Genomic DNA, 27,789 nt, shown 5'->3' on the forward strand with positions numbered 1-27,789 from the left:
CTTTTCTTCTGAATGGCATATTAGCTCACTTTCAGCTCTGTAGTATTTCAATGAGTATTAAAATATGATTAACTTAAGCCAGAAGTTTTCTTAGACAACTCTTCTAAGGCTCTCTGATATGTTATGCATCTTCTGGTGAAATGTGTAGCAGATGGCTTTCTAACATTTTTCTTACTTATTAAAACATTTGAAATTGGTACACTATCTTCATATGAAACAAGGTCTACATCTTTTCTACATAGTTTCTACCATTTCTATCTAGTAGTGAGTCTCATATTAAGTCTTCTAAACTTTTTCTGCTGTCTTTAACCCTGCTAAGTGATTTTTGTCCTGCCCACGATCAAATCTGGCCCTTAGATTTTCTTTCTGTTTCTTTTTTCTGTGTTCAAAACTTCTAATTTACTGGTTGCTGCCCGTCCCTCACGTTCTTTCTATTCGTTACCTGTATTTTAATCACTATATTTGTTTCACCTTGTAGCTGGAATAGGCTCTAAAAGGAACTTTAACTTGCTACCAATTATGTGTTTGAGGTGAGAAGTGTCTTCTGTTTGCTCAGAACCATGTAATCAAATATGATCACTGATACGTAAGCAGCTAGCTATTTGCAATCCAATGATACTAGTCTTTATCTGTTCCTATGAGGTCCAAATTAATTACCAGGTTTGTGTGGAATACCTTTTGTGTTTGAGATACTGTGTGGAGCTGTCCCCACAGAGTGGTGTGAGATTTAGTTAATGTGTATATATATGCCTTTTGAGATCCTGGGAACAGAGCCATAAAATCTGCTGTATTATTGTTGGCCTAAATTGTTCTTATGTGAATATCTCTGTAAAGTTAATAAGATGTTAGTCTGCTTGAGTAATAAGAACTGCAGAATTTGTCCCTTTAATAAGAGCCATTAATTTAATAGGAGGTTGGTAATTTCAAGGGTGGTGTGGAAGAGGAAATCTTCATTGTGCAATCTCTTAGATGATGTTTACTGTTGGATCTAATATGCTAGATACCATTGTACTATATTAGCTGCCTAAAATAATTTAAGTAAACAAACAAGACCTCTGTTTCCCTTTCAGAAAAAGAAATGCAGTAAAGCACCATGCACAAATAACATGTCATAAAATACTAGGTATGCATCAGGAAACAATTTAGCTTTAAATTGTAGCTACTTCTATCATTCAAGAAATGCCAGTGACATCTGCAAAGGTATTTAGCAAATCCAGTGGTAGACTAATAAGTAAAGCTTAAAGTTAAACTAGGTTTTATTTGCAATCTTTCCTCAGAGTCTTAAAGCATAATATTTCCATATATTGTACCATAAATATGCATGGAGCATGTTTGTAGTACAATGTATGTGTATGTTCTATACTGTACCATAAACATGCGTGGACCTCACTGGCTCTTCTTTTGACTGGCTTAAGGTGTGAGTCACCATTTCAGGTTGTAATAATTAATTGTAAGTATTACTCAATGCAGTGCATATTAACTGAAGATCTTGCAGTGCCAGTATCCGAAAGTGAGACAAGTGGTAGTAAAGATTAAATGGAAGTATGCTGATGTCACTATGACATTGCTCACAAGGTCAGATTTTGGCATGGAAAGAGATTTTAAAGTTCTAGTGATATTCTGTATCCTGTCAAAGACAGGAGGTTTGAGTAGGGTACTGCTGACAGGATAAAGTGGGATTTGACCTATACCTTGGTGTAACTGACTTGTCCGCTTTTAAGCAAGCTAAGTTGGATGTTTCTTTCTCATAATTTTATAAACTTTATTCTTGTATGTGTTTTATGCATGAACAACTTCGTGCATGGGACCAGTTTTACAAAAGTGAGTATGTCAGCTCTCTTGAATAATATTACCCACATAAATGAGTATTTATAGGAATTGGGCATTAAGTTCCTGCACCAACTGTCAAAGTAATTCATGCATAATTCTAGAATTAAATATACATAATATAGGAGACTTTCTGCAAAGACAGAACTGTAATAATTTATTGAACTTATGTTGAATCAACATATTAATAATGTGCAAATATGCACAGAGTTGCTAGTTTAAGTGTAAAAGCCAACATGCTTAAAGCAAAGCTTTCATACTGTCAGCCTGAATACAGAAGAAATTTATGTTTCACTCAGGCAGTTTAAACACACGGCAATACCCAAGTGTTGTCAGACATTGCATATAATATGCAGGAGTATGATTCAACATTGAAGGGATATGAGAATATCTTCATGAGTATTTAAGTAACACTTTGGAAAATAGAAGCATTATTAGTGCAAAAAACTAAGCTATATTTGACTGTTAGCTGTTTGGTGTAGTAGAGACTGTTTGCTTCCATGTGTTTCCAGAGTGCCTTGCACAATGGGATCTCAGTCCTTAGTCATTACCATAATAAATAGAGTTATTTATATTAAAAATAATAAATTGGTCTTTCTGATCTCTGCCTTCCCAACAGGATACAGGCTTCAAATTGTTCTTTATTTGTTCTTTTCCTTCCCTAGGCATACTGAAACTACGTTTACTTAATACTTCTTTGTTCCATACATATGCACTCTTCTAGCATGTATTACTAGATGCTTTTGAGTTGATTCATATTTTTTAATTATAATTAAAAAAATCTTTCCCTTTTTTTCATCTTGCTTCTCCATTGAATATAAATCATCTCTTAAGCTTCCTAACTGTTAAAATAGGTGTCTTTTCAGGAGACAGAGAGGGAAGAAGAAAAGTGCATTTAAGCAGTAAAGTTCATTTAAATGTGGGTAGTGCTGTTTTGATGAGCAATCTGGGAAAAATATAAAAACTTACTCATTTTGTTTTGGCATATTTAAAATACTGTTTATCAAGATTATAGTACAAATTTAAGAAATTTTATATCTTTAATTTAAAATAAATATTTCATACACTTTTTTCCCAACATTATATCATATCACTGTTCAATAAATTTGTCTAAAAGTAATTTTTGCTTGTTTTCTTAAAGGAACTTTATAGTGGTAGCAAAGATTGCAATATCCTTGCATGGATACCAGCTCTTCGAGAGCCAGTTCCTGATGACGTTTCTGAAAAGGTAATGAGTTTGTGAGTTTGAACTATACTTTTTATGGCAGGGGACTTTTTATACTTGGGGAGATGGTGTGGAAATTAAATATGAAGTATGTTTTTCACCATCAAAAGTTGTAACAATTCCTAATTAAGAGGAGAATCACCTACTGTTTCTGTGCAATTTTTGATTGTTGTGGCGTTTCGAGAGGACATTTTCTTTCATAGTCTAGTAAAATCTTTTGCAGACTTCTAGCTTCTCACTTAATTAAAAGTAGTACTTGTTATTTGGCTATCAGTCTTTCAATTTCTACTTTAGCTTCTTTGATTTCCAAACAGTTTTCTGTAGTTTATGCTATTTTGGAATTGGAAAGGTGCCAAAGATTGTATTTTAAATTGCTTAAGAATATACTGATTAGGAATGCCACAGTTCATACTCATATATTTTTGATGCAGAAATATAATAAAATTCTAAACAAACTTATTTTAGCATCTGAGGCAAGACGTTCAGGCTGTTACAGGGAAGATCATATGTAAGATTGTTTTCCAGGAGAGTATTTTCTTTCTCTTAGTATTAAAGCTGGGCCATCAAAATTTCAGTAATCAGTTTGAGCATGAAAAATTCTAGATTTTAAGGAACTGAAACCATTCACAGAATCAGAGTCTGGCTAACTGTACTAATGTTAAAAATTCAGGATATACTAATGTTTTGGCTCATATCATACAAAAATTCCACTTTTTTAGATTTTTGAAATGTTCCATTTTGGATGAGGAAATAAGAAGCATAAAATTTTTGTAACCTTTGCTTTGTAAGACAACTTATTTCAAAACTATCCTACACTTAAGCAAAGAAGAAAAAAGTAGTTTCAAAGGCTAGATACCCTAAACCCAAAATGTGTTCAGTTGACCTGAAATTAAAATTTTAGCTGTAACTGAGAATTTTGATGTGTGTGAATTGTATTTTCTTAGTCTGAAAAACAAAAACAAACCCACAGTAACAAGATTATTTACCCAGCTCTGATTAGAACTGCCCCTTTAAATTTGACATGGTGGAGGTATGTAATATGTGCCATTGTTTTGAAATCTGTTAAGCTGCATCTGCTGTTTGCAAATGTTGTAGATTAGCACTGCCTCTGAAAGAAGCAGTTCTGCTCTCCACAGGCCACTAGTTCCCACTACCTCTGACGTGCTAGAACAGCCATTTGAGTGCCTTTATGACCAGAATCTGAACCCAGGATAGAAGTAAACAAGAAAAGAATTTTATCCTGAGTCACTGTGATTCAGTCCACTGCATAGCTACACAAATCCTTTAGCTTGACTGTAGCAGGGCTGAGGTGAGGAATAGTTGTTGGATGTGGATAGAGGCCAGGACTACTTCTTGAGACAGTAGTGCTCAGGAAATTATGACTTAAAACCAATGACACAAACGAAAGACAGTAATATCTATCTGTTATATTTTATACCAGATATTTATGAAACTTCCCATTAGTGCTCCAGATATTTTTTGTTGAAACTGGAATTAAATAGAGTACTATTTCTTTTCATAATTTATCTTCTGTCTCTAATCAGCAGAATGGCCAAAGAAGTGGTTTAAAAAAATGCAGTACCCATGAGAGACACAATAGTTTGTCTACATATAGTAATTTAAGAAATGCCTTTAGCATTGTCCTTATTTGATTTTAGTATTTTCAATTAAGCAAACCACTGAGAGAATTTTTATTTTCTTTAGTCTCTGCCTCAACAGCATTTAAATCCAGCATATGAAGACGCATGGAGCAGCAGTGATGATGAAGGCTGAATTTCAATTAAGTGCTGATATAAAATTGATGTTCAGGCACTGCATTCACAGAATTTATCTACAGAATTGGATATTGTCAGATGTATTATGACTGGATTTTTCATACGGTTCTGTTAGAGCAAGGTCTTTCAGAAATAAGTTTCCGCTGTTCTCTGTGTTCTTTCTTCACTGTTACAGTTAAATCTAAAGGATTACTTTTTCATACTTACTGACTTCTATACTTATCCTTATGCATTGGTATACTTTATTCAGTGTTGAACAGCTCATAAAGGAAAAACAAAAGCTCTTGGGACCAGTTAATACTGCATTGTTTCTGGTATCACTAATAAATAAGGAGATAATCCTTTCGTTTCCAAGAGACACAATACAGAGGATTTTGCCTGAAGGAGGACAAGCTCAGGAATACTTCCAGCTTATTTTTATCGATGTCTAGATGGTGCAGACTGTGTCCATTTTCAAGGGCTTATGTGCCATGGGAGTCAACAGGATTTTGTGCCTGTTCTTTTGCATTTTCAGTTTTGCATAAGTTTCTCCATAAATGTAGTCTTTGGTTCAGAAAGAGGTATAGCTGGGATCTTCCATTCAAGCATTTATATGGTGACCTCATCAACTAGTATCTGAATCTCTCCCAGAAAGTTAGGAGTAGAAACAAATTTAATGAGAGGTTTTGTTACTCCTGTTAGCAGGTTTTTAAGCTCAATCTTCTACGTATGAATCTCTCACACTTCCCTAGCCACTGTGAAGAACTCCTGGACAGAAACAGGCATGAGGTACAGTACAAGGCGGAGACTGGATCACATTTCAAGTTAGAAATATTAATGTAGTGCTTCAAAACTGTTTTCATCTGAATTTGTAGTCCTAATGCTTGCTGTGTTTTGAAAGGAAGGAGCTTCGTGGGTTTATTGTGTCATCTCAATCACTAGTTTGTGCTTCAGACATAGTGTAGTCACCAAGCTGAAAGCCAGGTTAGAGGTTCCCATCAGATTTAGATGCAGCTCCATAAAGGAAAAATTCCTTCCAAAGCAGAGTAGATATTAAGACCACAAATTCAGACAAAATGAAAAACTATTGTACAAATAAATGAAAGATGATAATTTAATCTTTGTATAGTGTGTATTATTTCTATGATTAGTATGCATTTTAGAATTAATTCACTGTGCTTCTGTATTTTAGTATTTATACAAGATACAGGCTGTCTGTTTCTATATCAGTCTAGAGTCTAGTATTGTAAAATGATACAAAGCGAGGAGTGGGCATATCAAGGGAATGTTGTGATTAAACAAGCTTCATATGTAGTGCATATAGTGGGGAGAGACCCACTATTAAGTGGATAGCTGCAAGATGGAAGACTTCCAGAAGTTTCAGCTGAAGTTAAGGACTAGCCTGACACTCTTACTTCACAGGAATACAGAAGAGATTTTTTTTTTTTTTTTTCTCAAATGATAGTTTTCATTACCAATGGTGGCTATTCCTTCTAGAATTGGAAAAACTGGGGAACAAATTTGAAGAGAGATTACACATTTTGATTTTTGTCTTGAAGAGGATGACTTTTTTGCATGTTATAATTGTGCATATCATTTCTATATGCCAACTACAGTGCATGTACTTGGTATTTGAATTTCTAAAAATGTGCTCAGTAAATCATAGAGCTAGTTATCCAAGAGTAAATGCATTATTTTTTTTTCAATCAGTTTTCAGGTATCTGTAATGTGACTATAAATGGTGTTGATTTTAAAACAATCAAAAAGCCACCAAAAAAAGTCACCAGCCCTATGGTGGTCTGGGAATGTTATATAAAATGGGAGAGGTAGAAAAATTACATTTATTAAAAAAGGTAGGAAATCATAACAATTAAACCCATCAATAAGAATGTTGTATTAATTCTCCTGTTTTTTGGAATGGCCTTTCTCATGAGGTTTTTTTTCCTGTGCTTTGAGTACACCATCATTGACATTGGAAGGGACCACTGGAGATAATCTAGTCCAACCTCCCTGGTTAAAACACAGTCACCTAAAGCAGGTTGCTCAGGCTTGTGTCCAGTCGGGCTTTGAGTATCTCTACAGCCTACAAACCTGTTCCAATGTTTGAACATTCTTAAAGTTTCTTCTTAGAATTAAATGGAAGTTTCTGCATTTCACTTTGCACCCATTGCATCTTGCCCTGTTGTTGAATACTGCTGAGAAGAGTCTGACTTCCTCTTCTTTCTTGTCCCTTTCTCTGGCTCCATCAGAAATTTCTGTGCATTGGTGAGCCTTTTCGTCATCCAGGCAGAACAGTCTGAGCTCTTTCAGCCTCTCTTCATAGGAAGAATCACCTCCCTCAACCTGCTGACAGCACTCTTCCTAATGCAACCCAGGATGCTGTTGGCCACCTTTGCTGCAAGGGCACATTGCTGGCTTGTAGTCACTTTAGTGTCCACCAGGAGTGCTGGGTCCTTTTCCACAAAGCTGCTTTCCAGCAGGTTAGTCACTGGCCTTTTCTGATCCCTGGGTTTTTTCCTCCCTGGGTGGAGCATTTGATATTTGCCTTTATGGAACATCATGAGATTCCTGTTTGCCTATTTCTCCAGTCTGTTGAGGTCCCTTTGAATGCTGGCAGCACAACCATCTGGTGTATCAAGCACTTCTCCTGGTCTTGTATCATCTGCAAACTTGCTGAAGGCACATTCTGTTCTATCATCAGGGTCATTAATGAAGATGTTCAATGGGACTGGATCCAGTATTGCCCCGTGGGCTACACCACTAGTGGCTGGCCTCCAACTGGACTTTGTGCCACTGATTGCAACCCTCTGGGCATGGCCCTTCAGCCAGTTTTTGACCTCACTGTCCACTTATCTAGTCTGTAATTTATCAGCTTATCTATAAGAGTGTTTTGGAAGTTGTGTCAGGAGCCTTGCTAAAGTGAACATAGACATCAACCGCTGTTCTCCACTCATCCACCAAGCAAGATACCATGTTGCAGAAGGCTATTGGGTTGGTCAGGCATGATCTTTCCTTCATAAATCTGTGCTGACTGCTACCTTCTTGTCCTTTATGTGTCTGGAAGTGGTTTCCAGGATTACTTGCTCCATCACCTTCCCAGAGATGGAGGTGAGGTTGGCTGACCTGTATTTTCTGGATCTTCCTTCTTGAAGACACGGGTGACCTTGGCTTTCTTCTAATCCTCATAAACCTCTCCTGCTCACCATGACCTTTCCAAGACAATTGAGTGTGGTCTTGCAGTGACATCAGCCAGTTGTGGGTGCATCCAGTCAAGTACCATGGATTTGTGTGTGTCCAGCTTGTGTAAGTGTTCCCTAACTGATCCTCCTTCACCAGTGGTATGCCTTCTTTGCTCCAGACTTTCTAGTGTTCTCAGGGATGTGGGGTTGCTAAAGTCCAGTCTTAGCACTAAAGACCATGGTGAAGCACCATTGAGTACCTCAACCTTTTCTGTGTCCTTTGTCCCCAGTTCCCCTGCCATATTTAGCAGTGGGCCCACATTTTCCCTAATCTTCCTTTTGCTACTGATATACCTGTAGATTTTAGTTTTGCTTTTCATATTCCTCACCAGATTTAACTCCAGATGGGTTTTGGCTTTCCTAACCATTATCTGTGCATGCTAAGACAGTTTCTCTGTATTCTTCCCTGTTTCCACCTCTTGTATGCTTCCTTTTTGCATCTTTAATTTTGTCAGGAGCTCCTTTTTCATGAATGCAGACATCCCTCCACCTTTGCTCTATTTCCTGCATGTGGGGATGGACTGTCCTTGAAACTCAACCAGCTTTCCTTGACCCTCCTTCTCATCAGGGCCATATCCCATGGAATTCTTCCAGACAGAACCCTGAATAGGGATCCATCTGGAAATGCGGAAACTTTCCTCTATACTTTTATGGGGCTCATTTTCATACTGTTGCTGGATAACTTTTTGATATCAGTTTTTCTAAGTTGCACCATGAATACACAATGTGGTATTCAGCTCAGGAAGAGGTAGGCTGGGGATTATTTGCCCAAGTATCTGTCCACCCAGACACATTTTGGTTGAGTGTCTGAAGCTGTCCCAAACAGTTGAAAATAGAAATTATTTGCCTTGCGGGCTTATTGCTCCTACTAACAGCTAGTATCTTCTATACAGGAATCTTTCCAAATTCTCTTCTGGTTGATGATGTCATTATTATCCCTCTTGACTGTTGTTCTCTGCTGGAAGGACAGGTGTTTCTGGTAAGGGAAATTAAAAACATCTGTGTCTCATCTGGGCAAGAATCCAGGACATTGTACAATCCAGCACCTGCAAGCCTTCCATATAATGGCAGTAGCTGTTAGGTGGTGTTTAGTTTGTGAGGTTTGATACCCCTTGGTACTAGCCAATATCTCAAGCACCAGTTTCTGTGGAAATTCTACTTTGAGTAGTGGCATATATGTTACGATTTCCTTCAGTACTTCTAGTTTTCTGTGGATGTGGTAATTTTTTTTTCTAGAAAAAAAGATTATTTTTATTTTATTTCTACTGCATTCTTATGGTGGCTATACTTAATTACTAATTAGAGTTTTGGTAACTTCAAAACAAAAAATTTTAAAGGATGGTATGTTGTATTACTTTTCACTGGAAAGAACCAAGTACTAAGCCAACAGTGTCAGTTGCAACTGTGCATTTCTTGCTTGTGTGTAAGTTAAATGTGACAATTAAATCTGAGTCTTCCCCTTAATTTATGCCTATTCTGTTTCTGTGCTTATACCATGTGTTTTTATAGTATCAGAGCTTTTTCAGAACCAGAAATGCAGCAAATGCGGTGGTATAGACTTAATTGCACTTCCCATCCTTAATGTCAGTCAGGAAGAAACCACATTTGAAAATCCCATCAGGTGTCAAAAGGGGTGCTGTATTCATGTTGAAATAAAGTTATGCACTTGAGAGGCAACTAGCTGATAGCTGGATTCTAAGTTCCTGTTAAAAAGAGTAAGAAAGTTAAGAGTTTGACGAGAGCTTTAACTGGAATGGACTGCACCCTTATCGCAATAGTGGTACTGGGATTTAGTAGTCATACTCTGCATCAGAATATGTAGAGAAGTGCTTTCATCTTTTCAGGCCATTCTGGGTATTGACTGTTGCTTAGAAGACTTGCTTTGCCTGCCAAGGCAGAGATTTTTATTTGAGCTTGATACGGCAGGTGCCAAAAGAGGGAAAATAATTCATTTGTTCTTGCAAGAGATCAAAGAATTTCCTTTCCCTTCTAGCCTAAGGAAACAATGGAGGTGGGAGTTAGTCTGAACCAGCCTAGGTGAAGAAATCCAGAGAGCGTAAGACAAGCCTCCTTCAACTTGAGTGAAAGTTGAGTTCTGTAGAGACAGTAGGATAGGACTCGGATTATTTATGTGTAGGTTATGATGCTCAGAAAGAATCTGGTATTGAGACATCCAAGCAAAAACCTGGTTCTTTTTTCCTTCCTGTACACAGACCTAGAAGAAAGCATTAGCACATGAGAATTTAAATATGGTTAATTCCCAAGTATTGGGAAGAACGAGTTAATACCATGTGGTTAACTCCCTTTGCCCTTTTCTGTGTCCCCAATATACGTACTTTTACACGCAGGCTGACAAGACTGAAAATGTAGGGATTTGTTTGCTGCTTTTTTTTTTTTTGAATTGTTTGAATTTGTAGTACAGTGAGAAGCCTGGCCTGACAAGACATCTGTGGTTTTTTGGTTTGTTTTTTTTTATCAAGAATGAGTTCCTTATATGCTCAGTCAGCTTAGGGCCCAGAATTTAAGACCCCTCTCATTGTAAAGCTGAAAACCTCTTAGATTTGACATCAATAGAATTGACTGTTATTTTTTTTTCCCCTTATGTTTACCCTTGTGTTACAGGCCTTATCCTACCTTGAATGGAGATACAGAGGTATATATGTATACACACACACTTATATATATATATGCACACAAGATACAAAATTATTTTAAATACTACTGCTTTGGCACCATTGGAGGATAGTTCTTGGTTTTCTTCCTACCTCATTTTTAATGCAGGTAAAAGTCTAATGCATACAGTTGAGAATGGTAAGCTCTTCAGTGCACATTGGCCTAGGATCTGCCACAATGAATGGGTAAACCTACTGTTAGCTTAGTACAAGTAAAGTTTGCGATACATAGTCCAGTTATGGGCGTATCAGTTAAACCACGGGAACTGTCCAGGCATGTATTTTTGGCACATAAAACATAGGAACTGACGTGGTTAAAGTAGTCCATAAAGAAAGAGAGCTTGAGTATTGGCCATGTGCTTAGTCACTAAGATCTCTGCTGAGGTTTTGACACCTCAGAGATGTTCTTGAAGGCAGTATATTGGTTTTAGTGGACAGCAGTTAATGCTTATAATACCCAACTAAACAGAAGTATGTAAACCATATCAATAAAGTCCTTTGGTGTGGTTAAAGCTGAGTTATGAAATGGGCATGCCTTCTTCCATCCTCCCATTGTTTTTGTTTTCTTTCAGTCTATTTTATAAAAACAGTGGGAATGGAGAATATAATGGGATGACTGAGTGGCCAGGAATTCAGGCAGGTGCATAACTATTCCACACAACTTCACCCTTCTAATCATATCTGTGTGCTGTGTAGTCAGCCTTATCCACCAGCCCACACGTTCTGCCCAGGTGACAGCTAACCAATGTCATCCTCCATGCTGGCAACCCTTAACCACTCCCAATCCTGCCAAATTCCACCAAGCCCAAGAGACTGGAAAAAAATATTTGGGACTATTAAGGCAGTTTTCTATTTACATATGAAAGAACTTTTTAATTGCATAGGCATACAGCTTTGTCTTAATTTTCATTTTATCACCATTTGCTTTCAAATTAAGGTAGGAAGAAACCAGGATATTTTTAGTTAAGCATTTTAGCTTAACTTAGTGACTTTCAGTCACTGAGGTCTCTACACTTGGAAGATTACCAATGCACCCTTTTCTTGCAGCTATGGGACAGAGATGCATCTGCAATCCTAAACAGGTTTTATAGGAAATTTCCTCATGCCAAATTGGAGATTAAAATCAGCAGTTTAAATCAGTCCAACCAATTATTTTTACAGCCATATGTTTGTAATCTAGGGTAACATGTTTAAACAAGAATGGGCTAATTTATTCAGCAACAAAAATAATATGCCTTTGTTTAATACAGAATAGATTAATGTGGGGGGCAGAGAAAGTGGGGGGATATGAAAACATTTTTTTTGCTCTTCTCAGCAGCCACATTTGAAAGATACTGGGCATTTTCCTTTTCTATTGACTGCAAAGCATTTATTTAACATGATACTTGCTTTATATTAGTTACAGGTCTTAGCCTCCAACAGAATTATTAAAACATTCTAAGAAAATTTGGTTCCATATTTTTAGAAAAGTTAGTTCAAAAAACATATTCATAATAAATGAAGAAATATATTATGCTGTTGCTCGAGATAATTGGCAAGAATAAACTTATATTTGGTAGCCGGCCAGTTCCATTTAAAATTTAAAGTTCATTCTTGATCCTCTCTGTTGGTAGTTCAGGATGGCGCCTGAAGGAACTGTAGCTATTAATGTCTGCATGCAATGTTTTACTTTCATCCACACAAGTATATCTTGGTCTGTATGGTGGATCTTTAATCTGTCAGTACCATTTTAGAAAGGGGGGTAGCCTAGGAAAAAGAAAGAGAAAAAAAGATAATCCTTTTCTCTAACTTAGGGGTACGTCTGTTCTGCAGTCAGCAATGTAATACAGAGATGTTAACCGTAGCTTATGTGAGCAACTCCACCACAGGCTAATGTACTTTGCTGGGATGCTGCATCAGTTCGTCTGTATAAAGCTTAATACCGTCATGGCTAGACTACTTTGTTACTGTGTTAATATGCTTCTTTCCTAATTTCTGTAGATATGTTGTGTCAACAGGGCACAATGAATGCAGCATTTTGGGGAGCTCATATTTGCTGTGATAGAAGATACACCAAATAGTAGGTGTATGGTAAGAATATCAAGTTCTCATGTTTTGTGGCAGTGAGTAGGGAGTGTCTCATGTTGCTCAACAGTTAATTACTGTTGCTATCACCTCCTACACTGTTCTGTAACACCTCAGGAAAACAGCTGATTATGATTCTCATGCTAGCAAACATGAAAAAAAACGTTTGGGGACTTTATAAAATAGTAGATTTGAATGAAGTTCTTTTACCCATCACTAGTTCTTCCATATGGAGTATATGGCCCAGAGAATATATTTTTGTACCTGAATCATATCTTGTGAGGCCTATGTGAGTTGAAGCTAAGTATCTTAAGTATCTGATGCTGTTCTGTCATTTTGCACTGCCACTAGTGCAACAAGAGCCTTATACTGAGCATTTCTTCTGCACATCTTCTGTGGGAAACGGTGACATTTGGCACTTACTTGGAGTGTATTGCACATTCTCAGGGTAGTACATAAATTGTTTCCCAAGGAAAAAAAAATACATCTCTAGAGTTGCATGAAACTTTGCCATGTGAATGCTATTCATCATTGTTTATAAAGAAAGTTTCCAGAACATTTAATCGTTTTGCAGACAGCTAATGTACCTGAGGGCCTAAATGAATGTTTGAAACAGCTGCTTCATCCTGTTCTGCCACTATGGATAACCATTAAAGTTTAGGTTGACTAATTAAGTATATCAAAGTAATTTAACTAACACTCAGTGATGGGCTATTCTATTAAATGTAGACAACCTGTGAGACATGCAGAACTCTGGGGTAATAAGAATTATATGGCTGCTTAGCAGAATTCCCCTGTGTGGGATTATAGGTTTCAGTACTTCAGGAGGCTTGCTCTGTGTGCCCTAAACATGCGTAAGGTCTCACTGGTACATCTTGTATCAGGAGGAAGGCTTCTTATATACTCCAGTGGCTTTGAAAACTGTGCCAGCAAAGATTTTTCCCTGCCAGCTAGATGAAAAGTGATGCAAGTCAAAGGGTGGAAAGTGGTCCAGGATTTCAGAAGACTGCTCAAGCATCAAGCTTGACAGACACAAGAAAAATGAAGATAGAGTGTTGTGGTTTAACCCCAGCTGGCAACTAAGTACCACACAGCTGCTCGCTTACTCTCCCTGCCTCAGCAGGATGGGGAGATGAGAAGGGGAAGAGTAGAAATGGGAAAACTCTTGGATTGAGATAAGGACAGTTTAATAATTGAGAAAATATTATTAAAATAATTATAATAATAAATGGAATGAAAAGGAAAATAACAAAGAGAACTAAAATACAAGAAAGACAAGTGATACAAATGAAAACAATTGCTTACCACCAACTGACTGATGCCCAGCCAGTCCCCGAGCAGCAGCCGCCCCACCAACCTTCCCCCAGTTTTATTGCTGAGCATGACGTCATACGGTCTGGAATATCCCTGTGGTCAGTTCAGCTGTCCCAGCTGTGTCCCCTCCCAACCTCTTGTGCCCCCCCCCGCCTCCTCGCTGGTGGGGTGGGGTGAGAAGCAGAAAAGGCCTTGACTCTGGATAAGCACTGCTCAGCAGTAACTAAAACATCCCTGAGTTATCAACACGGTCTCCAGCACAAATCCAAAACATAGCCCCATAGTAGCTACTATGAAGGAAATTAACTCTACACCAACCAAACCCAGCACATAGAGAAAGGAAACAAAGGAGCCGTTTGAGTTTATAGAAGGAAAGGTAGAGCCCTACTTGTGCCCCAAGACACACAGGGTGTGCACGTTTGACAATCCTCTATGCTGCAGTGGTGCATCGCCAAGGCCAGTGCTCAGTTCTGTGGTGCCCTGATCTCCCAGACCCTGAGCTCAAGGTCCTGCTCCTCATGGGCCAGTGCGTGGGAGCCGTGAAAGCAGTGGTTTTCACACCGCTCTGTCTTCCGTCCATCTTCATTGCTTTACCTAGGGTCAATTAAATACGTATCTTTCATGGTTCCCAACTCCTGCCTCCTCTCTCCCCAGCAGGCTGTTCATAATCATTGCTGTTAATTTGCTTCTCCTTTCTCTGCTGCACACAGCCACGCCCACACACAGCTCTTTTCACTTTTCCTTCTCTTCAATAAATCACTTTTCTTTCTCTTCAATAAATTTCATAATTCTTACCTAGCCTGTCTCCATAAGCTTTGTTCATTTACTCTTCCAGCAACCATCTCCACCCTTTTTACTACCTTACCCCAAGCTGGTCTACCCAGGTTGTAACTTTTCACTCTTAGCAGATTTCAAGTTTAGAAAATGAGTCAGATGTTTATTTATGATTACCTCTTAAATATTCATGAGATGTTTCTGCATTGTGCTTTCAGCTGCATCCCATGCTGTCCCATTGTCATGGGTGTTCAGGCCATCATTAACCCAAACAATGGACAACTGCCATAGCTGACAAACATTAGACCTTGCTTCTTTTGCTGGATCACATCATCCACTCCTCTTTCTTTCTCATGTCCTAAAGCTTTAACCCCTTCTTTGTGTCAGTACTCACATCACTCGATACTATAACACAGGTATAGTAAACATATGAATGATTTAATATAGGAGGTAGACCTTCATCTAACATTAGCAGAAAAACAAAACAGTGTTTATTACATCTGTGGGTGTATTCTAAATTATTAGAGGGTAATTAACTAAGAAATACAGGGGATATCTAAGGTACATTGCATTACAGTGCCTTGGCAGAGATGCTTTACTTTGTTAAAAGCTGTTCTCAAAACTGCTTTGAGGAAAATAACAGTTCTCCCAAATCTTATAAAATCTGAGCTCATGCTGCACAAAACAGAGAAGATTTGCTTGACTGGACTCTGCAGAAATCTGCAAGTAAGTAGATATTCTGCATTATTCCAAATCCACCCAATGTTATCCCGCTCAGAGCTATCACCTATTCGAGAAGACAAAGGCGTTACCAGAGATGACAAAGTCAAGGACAATCAGCAGAAAGTGGCCTGTTTGTGTCTCCACCACCTCTGCCTGCCTGGTCTACACCACAGCAGCCACCATCAGCGTCTGCAGCGTTTGAGCCCCTCAGGGCTATTCCGTTAAAGACAAGCCAAACTGGCACAGGGACGTCCTTGGCAATTGGGTGAGAGAGTTCAAAATGGTTAAAATTAACTTTGCCTCACCTCTCCTCAGGTGGCAAGAAGGAAAGCCCTGCCACAGAACTGGATTGCTTCTTTACTTTCCATGCATGAAAATCCTGCTGTGTTTTGGCAAAATCTTAACAACAAATCCAGCATAATGGAAGGAGTTTCTAGGGAAACTCCCCTGCTTTGTCTACTCAGGTTATTTCTCTCCTGTTTTTCCGTCTCATCCATCTCCCTTTTATATTACTTAGACCATTCTCATCCTCCCCACCTTTCTTTGTAGCCTGTTTGGAAAAACAGGGTGTTTTCTTAGGAACTCTAATCTAAAAGCCTTTTAACTGTTAAAGATTAACCTTTAAAGCATCTGTGGAAAAGCACACATTTCCCTGACACTTGACTCCAGCCCGCTGCATTCTGAAACTCAGCTATTGGTAATGCTTCAACAGCTTGTTCACGCTTAACAGGTTGATAGGAAGACAAGCTCAGATCCTATGTGGAAAATACACAAATGCAGGTTAATATCGTATGCCTGGGGGGAGGGGGGGCACAAACGCCTCTAACTGAGAGCAAGCAAGTGTAAGAACCTGTCTTTCAGTGGCACAATTTTGGGGAGATTTTGATTCTGAGAGTGGCTCGGGCACTTTCAGAGTTGGAGCGAGGAGGGCTGCACACGTGCCCGTGCACAGAGGAAGAAGGATGAATGCAGCAAATCAGGCCCAGGTGGGGGACATCAATAAAAGGGCTTTTTAGAGAGGATGATGTGCATGTGCAGCTGGAAAAGCAAAGCTCTGAATTTACTGTTTCAGAGCACACAACATGCTTCAGATAAGAAAACTCACTGCTATGGCACTGGTAGGAGTTTTCCAAAAGGTATCTACACTCGTGTTGAATTTGGGGGCCAAACATGGTCTAAATGCTTAAAACTCAACAACTTCACTTGGATTTCCCTACAAGATTAACTGATGTTTGGATCTTCCCTTTAAACAAAGTGATCAAAAGCAGTTTCCAGTTGTCAGTGAGATGTTTCCTACACAGCATTTTGCATAGTCCCTTTTTAGTGATATTGAAATATTTGTTTCTACCTCACCATAAAATCATGGTAGAAGACATTTCACCATTTAGACCGAATTAGCTAAATTCTTTTAAAGAAAGACCGTAAGGCAGACTAGACTGTGAAATTTGTTTGGTTTTAGGAATCTCAGTGAAATTTCAAATGGCTTTTCAATTTCTACCTTAAAAATAAAAGTAATTAGTTTTATTATAAATTCATTTGTGATTTGGAAACATCTAGATCCTCTAGCAGAATCAAAGACTGAACATCCTAGGACAAGAACTAATGCAACAGCCAACCAAAAAGAGAGTGGGAGAAAGGGAATGATGTTGGCTTTTCTCAATTATTTATTTTTTACTGGGTTTTTGTTGTTGTTGTTGTTGTTACATTAACTGGTAGTACGTAGGATGATTTACTTCAGTATCCTCTGCAATTTGCAGAATTGTAGACCAGAAAGATTAGGGGACATGTCCTGATAAAGAGCACTAATTGCTATATGGCTTCGTATATGAAAATACTGCCACCAGAAGAAACAAATATGCTTGGACGTAACTTCTTTTTCCTCATCTTCAATATATGACGAAGAGACAAGCTGCTTTAAAAATGGTAAGAGAGAATAGTAAGCCATAGTAATTAATTCAGTCCTTTCTTTGTGTCACAATGACATTGTATCTGCTGAGGGAGATTGCAGCTGCATTCATACATATGAGCTTGTGTAGCCTTTGAGATTTTTTATGTATGTAGAACTCATTATAAACAATAAAGACCAAGATCAAGCCAAGAGCAGCCTAGAAGACAAGAGCCTGAAATGTCTCTGAAAACCTTGACATAAGTTTAAATTTCCATTCTGTCCTCTTACTGCATCTCTCAGTAGAAAAGGCAAGCACAATAAATATAATAGCGGTTTACCTCAACCACAGTAAGTCTCTGGAGAAGACAGTAGTTGTCAGGAAGGAAAAAGAGTGGAGAGAAAGTTTCAGAGTATTCTTTAGAAATACTTGAGAAGCCATGTTAGAATCAGAATAAAAGACCGGCAGGCTCAGTTAATAGTTTTCTACTATTCAGCGGTTAATCTTTGAAGAGAAACTATTGGCTTCTAAGAATACAGAATTCTTCCTATGCTCTGTCTAAAAATCATCATTTTATGTGTTTGTGGGTATCACAGGCACAGAGAAAACAGTACCTCAGGTGCAAAACTGGTCTATGAATGTAGGTCTTGCAAACTTCACTAAAGATTTAGCCCCAAAAATTTCTTCAGCTGAAGAACATCAGACTATGTATTATTGCATTGTAACATGCTGTAAACTAATGCAGAAGTAACAATTCATGGAAGAGTAACAACCAAGGAAGTGTAAGCTTTTTTTTGAAACACTGGGATCTTTAAATAAGATTCAACACGCTGTAAAGAGTTGCATTAATCTCAGCCAGTCTCTGTTTGAGCTGTTCTTATTACTTTGCCTGTGGCTACTCCAGAGTAAGTATAAAGGCATGTCAAAATGGGTGGAGATAGGAAAACAAGTACACTTAAAAGGATTTTTTTCTCAGCTCCCACCTAAGATTCAAATAATGCTCTGCCATCTGATAGGAAGTCACATTCCCACTTCCACCTTTTACTCTTGACCTATTGAAATTCTCAGCCCCAACAGTAAAGAAATAGGAGTGAAAGAATGACAGCACCTACTACGAAGTGTGCTGTTAAGACATAATGCTGTTTCATGCAGTTGCCTAGTATGTTCCCAGATGCAGTTGTTGAAGATGACAGGAGTCTGCCCAGGAGGGTGTCCTCAGTGGGACTACAGGCTCCGAATATACCCTGTAGCAACAACGTACCCTGTTGCATTTAAAGTATCTCACTGGCAAGTCTAATTTCTCAGCTAGAATAGGAAGATAGTGACAGTGATCTTTTTTGCAAGAAACCATTCGGTTCACTGAGTTCAGACTAAAAGTTCCACTAGTTTTGTTTGGTGGGTCTTTCCCCACCTTCCTTCCATACTGGCCTTAGACTCCTTCACAGAACATTTCAGGTTTCATGGCAGATTCTCCAAGACAGAATGTGTTTTTCCAGTCACATTACCACTATTCATGTCTTTAAGCCTTGCCTTGAGACTCGCTGATAGCTCTGCTGCCCTCCTTTAAAAATGTAAAGAAGGCATTTTTATCTGCAAAACCTCATTGTTCTGAACTGTTGCAAGTGACATTTATGGTGAGTAGTACTAAAGGAATTTCAAGCACTTCATAAAAAAATCAGACTACTCAGCACATCACTGTAAGCATATCACATCTGTATCAGCAGTAGTGCTGCTTGTTAGTGGTGTCTACCCAAAAGACACTCTCATGGCTGCCTGGAAGATCAAGGGAAGTATGGCAATGAAAATGCATCTGTGTTGGCCTGCAAAGGGGTGCACAGGGGTTTTTCCATGAGACATTAATAAAGCCAGGCCAGTAAAATCCCCCAAAAGGAGGCAATGCCTAGCCCAATAACAGCCCAAGCAACTGTTCAATAACCTCATGGGGTCAGCTTCTCTCCTCTCTCCCTCACTCCTGCCATAGTGCCAGTTAAGTACAGCTCAGCTTTGCCAGGCTCAGCAGTCTGAAGAGTGTTTACTCAGCCCTCAAGGAAGCTTTAGTTACTGGCTCCGAGTTTGCTGTTCCTGTGGTTATGCTACTACAGACACTTGAGCTGGAAAGAATAAAAGGAGTTCAGGTATGTTTATGTGAACTGTTGTGATAGTAATGTAAGTGTGTGTCCTTTAAAACAAGAACATTAATCACAATGGGAAGGCATGTGTTGTCTTGCTGGTGCATGGTGCTGGCTCAGGTACTTCCTATGAAAATGTCAGACTTGATTGTAAAGGTTAAATAAAAGAGGGATACAACAAGTAATGCTTTGAATAAAAGTTTCTGTTATATTTTAACACTGCTGCCTTCATCATGGAGGAAAAGATGTGTATGCATGTCTGTGCTAGCTGGTCAGGAGCGTGTAGAAAGGATCAGAATTTTTTGTTTGGAGAGGGCTAGGGATAGACTCATGTAAGTGAATGAGAACTGTTGAGCACAGCTTAGCTATTTGCGCATGGGATTTTATTTTCACTTTGTTTTGTTGAAACCTTAAAACTTAAGATTGTGGGCTCTCTGCTACCTGTTGGAGAGAGAGTAAAAGGTACCAAAGAGAGAAGATGGAAGAAAGGAGTATATTCTCGATGCCTACTTTCATGGCATGAATTTGTCGGCTGAGAGGAAGAGGAAGGCCATGGGCAGAACTGATCAAGAAAGGGTTTGAGGGTAAAGTTGTTTGTGTAACAACACCGTGAGTTGCAATCTGCATCATCCGCTCCAGGCAGAGCACTGAAAGGACCAGCTTAGTGTAACAGAGCTGTGCTCTTCCAGGCTTTTGCACTGGGCAGATAGATAGCTGAACGGAGAGGCTCAGTGCATCGACTGCTGCACTTCTTACTGGGAAACTGTGATTTGCTGCAGCTTCAGGGTTAGGTGTTTAAATTAAGAAATACCAGAACTAGTTATTCATTCAACTCTTACTGCTCTTTCTTATGCCTATGCAGGATGATGGTTTATCACTTAATATTACTTTCAGCCATTCTTCTGGATCAAAATATACAATAACTCCAACTCTTGGCAAATTTTTGCTGATAATTGTTACAGAGTTTATGAAACTTGTCTGAACCAATGAACTTGCTCCAAATTCTCACTGACACAACTAAGACAGGGATCCACCATGCAGGGAAAGCTGTCAATAAGCAGAAAACTAAGGCTTGTTTAGCTGCTTTACTCTCTCAGCATTCTTCTTCTTCAGGGTGCAGCATATAGCCAGCATTTTGGGTCTTGATGGTTTTGGTTTTCTTTAGAAGGAAACTCTTGAGACAACTGGATATATTCCCTGGTAGAATGCTGTTTCCTTAAAAACAATGTTTACCCCAAATAATAGGGGGAAAAGATCAAGCTGACAGCCTCCTTCTTCAGAAATCCAAGCCTGATTTCTGTAAGGATAGTGCCTCTATGAGAAATTGTTTCCTAGCTTACTCTGAAAGTTGCGTTTGTACACATTTCCCTTATTTCCTATCTCTCTTGCACAGTTTCAGATCATTATTTCTAGGTACTGGAAGATTGTAACCTGTCCTAAGAAAAAATATCTTTAAGATGCTGCAGGTTAGTCTTTGTAAAATCTTACCATGCAGCTATTTGATTTAACTGCTTTGATCAGTGTCTACCTCACCCCAAAGAGAAGCATAAATGGCCTTCCTACTGAGAGTGGCAGACAGTGCTTCCAATTAAAACAGATCTGTGACTCTCCAGCATTTTCCTTGTGACTGCCACCACTACTTTGCAGCACACCTGCAGCATCTGAACATGCACTGTGAGGCTGCAAGTGAGATGGGTTTTTGTGACTCTAATAGGTTATGGATGTAACTGCAGACCTGCACAGTACATCCTTTCATAAAGGAAAGCCATTGGGTGTCCACATTTCTATATATAGAAGCATGATAATGGAAGATGTCATTAATAGCTTTTGCAAATATTTTGAGAAAAAAAAAAGTGAAGAATTTTTTTTGCTGTTGATTTGGGTGGGTTTTTTTGTTTGTTTTCTAGGTTTTGTCATTTGTTCTTTTTGCTTAATTTCAAAAGCCTAATTTAAAATACCTGATCTGTGGTAGTACTATGGGTATGAGAGACCATTATTGAATGTAATGTAGATTTCTGTTTGATTGTTTGGTAATTCGCTTAGGAGATTTCTTTTCCAGGAATCATTGTCTCACAGGTCTTATATTGCCAGTGAAGAGGCTCAGTTTCAAAACCAACCTGTTATTGTGTGTAACCTAGCTATGACAACACAGTACGAACTACAAAGGCTCCTCCATCATGCTGCAAGATTCAAAATTTGTTGAAATTCCCAGCCTATTCTTCTTAGCATCTTATCTAAAAATTAATCTAAATTAGCAAGTTCTTACACTTAACCAATTGGTTTCATCTGAATTTATTGGACCCCTTATTAGGAAAGTGGCAGTACTTATTTTAACCCATTTGAAACATATCTTGCCTATAGCTCCTTTTCTGAGTGTTTTGAAAAGCATGTCTGCCGCAAGGCTATTTTTCCATGGTTTACATTTCCTTGAGCATGACTGGGTATCTTCAGTTTCAGAGTAATTTATTAATCTGTGGCCGGTGTATCAAGCACAGGTAACATTACTGTCATAGGGAGAACAGGGACAAAGATAGCCTGATTCATCTGAAATCAGATGGGAATCCCAACCAGGGAAAGCTGTAAAGTATTCACAGAAATGGTGTGGCATACCTCTTTCCATTTTGCTAATCTATTTCTTTCTTTTTATTTTCCTGCTCTTCTTCCCAATCCCATCTGCGGAAAGTTTTATAAAAATTAAAAAAAAAGAAAAGAAAAGAAAAGAAAAAATCCATGAAAGACTTAGGTTTCCACAATGCATTGTTAAGTATATGTAGTGTGACCAAAAATCAATTTTGGAAAGTAATTTCTTGGTACAGTTTTATTGTAGTTTTGCATCCTATGAGTACTGGCATATCTGTCAAGGCAGAATGGACTGTGGATTTGTTGTAATTAATGGTAAAGCTCCCTTTTCTGGTCCTTTGTTTTTGTTCACATCTCGGAGATCGACAGAGAAAGGAAAGAGAAGCTGCTTTGCTGTTAGCAAGGCTCTGTAATTCAGTAGCATTCATGGGAATTCTTGTGGACATTGGCATGAGAAATATGAGAATAAACAGGAGAAAAAAATAGATGGTTGGTTTCTGAAGAGAGGGAGGTGGGTTTTCAGCAGCTTCCTCAAAAGTTTTGTAGATCTCCATTTCTCACTGTGATAGTTGCCTGAGCCTTGGCTGTCTGAGTATGAAACAAATGAAACAACTGAAGGGCTCTGGACTGAGGGTCTGTTCTCACTCCTTAACACAGGTGTACCACCTTTGCAATGCATTATCACAGTAAAAATGTCTGGAAACTGGCAAAATTAGTTGGAGCTCTTGCATGGACACTGAACATAGCAAAGAGAACACTCTTTGACAGGCATCCCTGTCCCTTCTGTTCCAGGAACACGGCAGCCCACGAACTCCCAGAGCATGGTCTTTTCACTAGTGAGGGAATAGGAAATTATGTGAGAGATACAGCTGTTTGCACATCTCTGTGTGATCACATGCTGCTTGGATAAAGCAGCTGTCCCTTTTGTGTTCAGACAAAATGCCATCAGCAGCAACTCTAGCTCACACCTGAGAAAGATCTTGCTCTTATCCTTGCAGATGTTGCGCAAGACATGGCATGCTGTGGTGACATGCACAGCTAAGTCTTCACTAGCACCAAAGAGTTTCCCTAGGCTATACTGGTTCATCTTCAGCTTGCCTAATTAACTCACTTGCTTCTAACAGCACAAAACAAACTTTAGATCAGATAATAATCCTCACTGATTACTCTGATTTAGAGGCGGTGTAGTTTGTACTAACAGCTTATTGTTATTGATCTTCCCAGAGCTCTGCATCCTTCTGGTGTATTTCACCATGACGTACCTGCACCTGCCAATTTGGCCAGCTAAAGCCAATCAAGCACAGTGCAGGTATTCTGCAGAGTTAGCATTCACTTCTTTGTTGATTTTGTTTGTTTGGGGTTTTTTTTATGATACATGTTAGAATGCTTTTGCAGTCATGGAGCAATGCTCTCTAAAGGGAACTTATTTTTCCAGACATGTTTATGCACCCAGCTCATGTGTGATTATGGCATAATGTTGTGGTCCAGGCACAAGAAACGGACCACACAACCCTCCAGCATCCTGAGAAGATTACTGCTTTCTTTAGCTTCGTCTGTCTGAGCTCCTACAGAAAACATTTGCTCCCATCACTGTCAATAACATATACAGGTAAAATTTGACTTATGAATCATTTAGTGATAAATTTTGTACAACAAAACAGTTGGTAGATACCATCTGAATTAAAGTTCTCAGCTGTGAAAAGCTGTAAGATGTTGTGGGCTCCAGAACAGCCACTGTCTGCAGTATCATGGAATGTGCTTTGAGTGTTCATTCACTGGTTATCCACAATGCACAAGCATTTAAATCTTCGCATTTATATATTTTTCAACTGGAGATTATATTCACAGTGTTAGTGAGGCTGGCTTTTTTTCACATATTGTTTTCAGAGATGGGACAGATGAAAATGAAAAATCTGGTGACGCAAGGTTATGGGTTTTGGGAATAGGCTGGCCAAGTATGTTGGCTTTGGTTTTCTCATTACATTCAGTAAGGCTTTTTTGCCTGACTGCAATGTACTTTTTGCAGGTGATTTACTTCTCCTTCCTGGTATAGATTGAGTTGCAGCCTGCATTTAAGCAGTACACTCTGAAGAGGTATGTCACTACCAGGTTTCATTTGAGAAGCACAGTGTGTATGTAATAAACTGTATTATATAATGTGTGTGTGTGTATGCACTATAAGTACATTTATATCTACAGTATGTTAGGTAACTGTATATAATGTGTATGTACCATAATAATTATAATAAAATATAATACATAATAATAAAAATATATACACACATATATAATAGAATGTGTATATATATCACATATGTATGTCATATATATATGACACCATGACACTACCTCTGTTAAACACACCCTTGAAAGACATTTTTCATACACTTACAATTATTGCTTCTACTTTTGCAATAGCCATTTTTTCTACTTTTGGAGCACCTTCCTTCACTTCTGCCTAGCATCACCAGTCTCAGCTGTGTAATAGTAAAACAATTTTTCATGGTAAGGACCTAATGATTTTAATACTGTTACTTGAGATAGATGGGTTTATATGGAAAGTTCCCTATCTGAATAGCTTTGTCACATTTGCAAGAATTTATCAAATTCACTATTGTTCAAATGGCAAAACTGGAGCTCAACTTGTGACAGGTAAATGTGTAACTGTTGAAACAGAGCTGACTTGACAATGCTGCAGTAGCTTGCGGTGGGTTTGTGGTGTCAAGAAACCATGCAAAACCAGTAACAGCTACTCACTTCTGTACAGTTACCTGCAGTGTATATCCACAGAGAGAGGGAGAAACCTCCTTGCACAACCCAGCTCATCCATAGATGGATGAGCAGGACTGTGTCATCTTCTCACCTTGTGCCACAGCAAAATTGATGATACATGTCTGAGGAGGAATTTCTCTGCCATTTGGAAACTGCTTCTGGAAGGTCACTGCCAGCATTACACAAGGACCCATGCATGGCTCTCTGGAACAGACATAGGCAGAGAAATGTTCAGAAATGCCCCAGCTACTCAAAGGACACTGTTCTGGCTCAGAGGATTAGGTAGAAAAAGCAATTTTTTTCTGCAATAAGCAGTAAGCAAAGTCTGAAAGTAACTCCAGCTGGAAAATGAGAAGGGCCACGCAGGGCCCTTTTGTCTCCAGTCTAGCTGCCTAACACAGCAACATGCTGTGCTGCTACAGCTGTGGGATGCAGGCCACTTGCAACAGAGTCTGCCTGGGACAGGTTTGGCAGTTGTGACTCAGAACACCAGTGCAGGTGCACAGGCAAACCAGATGTTCTCCAGGAAACCAAAGCTTGCAAACAAGATTTGGGTTATGTTTACATCTCTTCAAGATTGGTATGCAGATACCTGTTGGTGTTCTTTGGATGACTACCTTGCTTAGTTACAGCTTTTACTATTACAGCAAAAGCTCCCAATGCTGTTGGTGCACTAGGAAGTGGCTCCTGTGATTCTCCTGCTGATTTGAGACTGATCAGCCCTCAAAATACAGTCCTAGAGAGTACTTGTCTCTAAAAGACTCTTAAAACACAATCTCGTCAACAGAATGACAGTCTAAACATCCTTTAGTCAGTGGAAGAGCAGCATCTGAGATACCCGGATTCTGGTAAGGCAACAAAACAAGGAAAAGCATTGGTTGGCAGTATTCATGGCAAGCACAGTTCTTCATGCAGCGTAGACCAGGAGTTAAGTCTTCCGTGCCTTGTAAAATCTGGAGAGCTGTCTCCAGTGTCTACATTCATTTCCCTCTTGCCCTGTTCTTTGATGGTGAACGCAGGGAACTTAAAAGATTACTTAAATTTACAGTAAATCTCATGTGCAGCTTTCACAGGCTAAGCACTGAGAAAACCTAGTTGCTGCTAGCTCCCTCTTTTACAATTTAAACGCCCCTAACTTCCTGTGTGTCTCTGCTTTGTGTGTGCAGGGCACAGCTCTCTCCTTCATGCTGCCTTTCTCTTGCTGCATGTTAATCATTTACCTGCCATGAGCAGGTCAACCATTATTTCTGTCCTCTCCCAACCCTCACAGACTTGCTTTAATGATTCAAATTACCTTTGCTCCTGAAGTGCATGGAAGGCAAGGCCACTTACTCTCTTTATGGGGCTCCAAAGAGAGAAGGGCTGTTGTTGCTAAGAGAGTTGGCATCAAATGTGTTAGAGCTGTTAGCTTGCATCTGGTAATTGTTGTTATTTTTTTCCATTAATGATAACAACCTTGCATTTTGAAGTCTACAGCTGACCTACTTACTTTTTATTGTTATGCACCCCAGTGTCCCATTTTGTCTCAGCCAAGGCAGCCCTATCAGGCATGGCAAAATAGGTATTACAACACACGAGGACTATTAGTTGCTTGCTGAGCCACAGAGCCGCATCCCTCTGGACAAGTCAAGACTTATTAGACTTAAGGCTCCCAAGGGCTCTGTCTGAGCAGGGATGTTATGTTTCCTAAGGTCTGTTTGTAGTTTTTCTTGGCTAATGTCTTAGAAAAAATGGTTTTGAACCAAGAAATCAAAGACAAGGTTCCAACTCCTGAAAATAAAGGGGGTGGGGGAATGGGGTGTTTTAATTTTGTTTAGTGATTTTCCCCTCCTAGGTGAGACATACAGTATTGCTCAATGGATTATCATATTTCTACATATCCCTTTTGGCCAAAACCAGTGATCTTATTAAGATGTCCTTTCAAAAGCCCCAGGATTTTCTCACCTGTCATAATCCTAAAAATTCCAATAGGAGCATGAAGCAAATCCAGAAGGTCGAGGTCCTCCTCCTCATCTCCAGCCTAATCAATAGCTCGGCGATGGGGAGTTTCTGCAGGATCTCTGTGACAAGTTACGTTTCTCCATTCCCATCCCACCACCTGTTTCTCAGGCTTTCATTTCCACCCTCGTAACAAGCTTTCTATGCTGGTTCTGCCTCTTGCAGTCTCGAACTTCTGGTTTGAGCTTCTTGCTGTACTCCGAGTCACAGGCCCCCTCCGCACCTACCCATTGACTAGGTATTCATTTCACAGCATCAGCTCGCAGTCCCTTCACCCTGTGCTTTTCCGCACATGATAAAAAGGAGTTTGCCTCTTTTCTTCAGTTTGCCTTCCTACCCCTGCTCCTTGTTTTTGCCTCTTCTTCCTACTCAAGCTATCATCTCCGTGCTCCAGAAAGCTGTCATTTCTAGCCTTCTGTGCGCTCAAGTGACAAACTGAAGGGAAGCACCCACTTTACGCGCTAGCGATTCCCCGCCACCTTTCTGTGCGCCCCATACTTCTCCAGGTGGGAGCCACTGGGGCCCCCCGCCTTCCCCCTGGAGAGCGTCTAAGGGAGGAGCGCGGCAGTCTTTGGGGGCTGGGAGCGTGCCCGCCCTAAAGCACTGAGCTAAAGCCCACCCGTTTTGCCCCGCTTTTTAAAACGAGGAATTTTTGCGCCGTCCTAGCGTTGCCCCGAGTGACTCTGGGCTGCCGCCGGCCCCGGAGCCGCGTCCAGAAGTCCCCCCGCCCCCGCAATTCGCGCTTCCCGGCGCCGGCAGACAGCGCTAGCGCGACGGAGACCTCAGGGCGCCTGCAGAAACCCCCGCACGCCGCAGCAGGCGCGGACCCCCA

At 39.5% G+C, this 27,789-nt stretch overlaps 2 protein-coding genes across 3 annotated transcripts in view; both read left to right on the plus strand.

Annotated features, from left to right (window-relative positions):
* Positions 1-5,122, plus strand: part of ERCC8 (excision repair cross-complementation group 8) — a 29,803-nt gene extending 24,681 nt beyond the window's left edge. For both annotated transcript variants that reach the window (XM_010580548.1, XM_010580550.1), the window contains exons 11-12: positions 2,969-3,055; positions 4,757-5,122. In XM_010580548.1, the coding sequence (XP_010578850.1) occupies positions 2,969-3,055; positions 4,757-4,825 (156 nt within the window). In that variant the 3' untranslated portion in view covers positions 4,826-5,122. The remainder of the gene's footprint in view (positions 1-2,968; positions 3,056-4,756) is intronic.
* ELOVL7 (ELOVL fatty acid elongase 7) overlaps positions 2,998-27,789 on the plus strand; it is a 58,210-nt gene continuing 33,418 nt past the window's right edge. Inside the window, exon 1 of the mRNA XM_010580547.1 lies at positions 2,998-3,055. The gene's annotated coding sequence lies outside the window, so the exon portion shown is untranslated. The remainder of the gene's footprint in view (positions 3,056-27,789) is intronic.

This window comes from Haliaeetus leucocephalus, unplaced genomic scaffold, assembly GCF_000737465.1.
Source record: "Haliaeetus leucocephalus isolate CR32 unplaced genomic scaffold, Haliaeetus_leucocephalus-4.0 Scaffold722, whole genome shotgun sequence".
NCBI lineage: Eukaryota > Metazoa > Chordata > Aves > Accipitriformes > Accipitridae > Haliaeetus > Haliaeetus leucocephalus.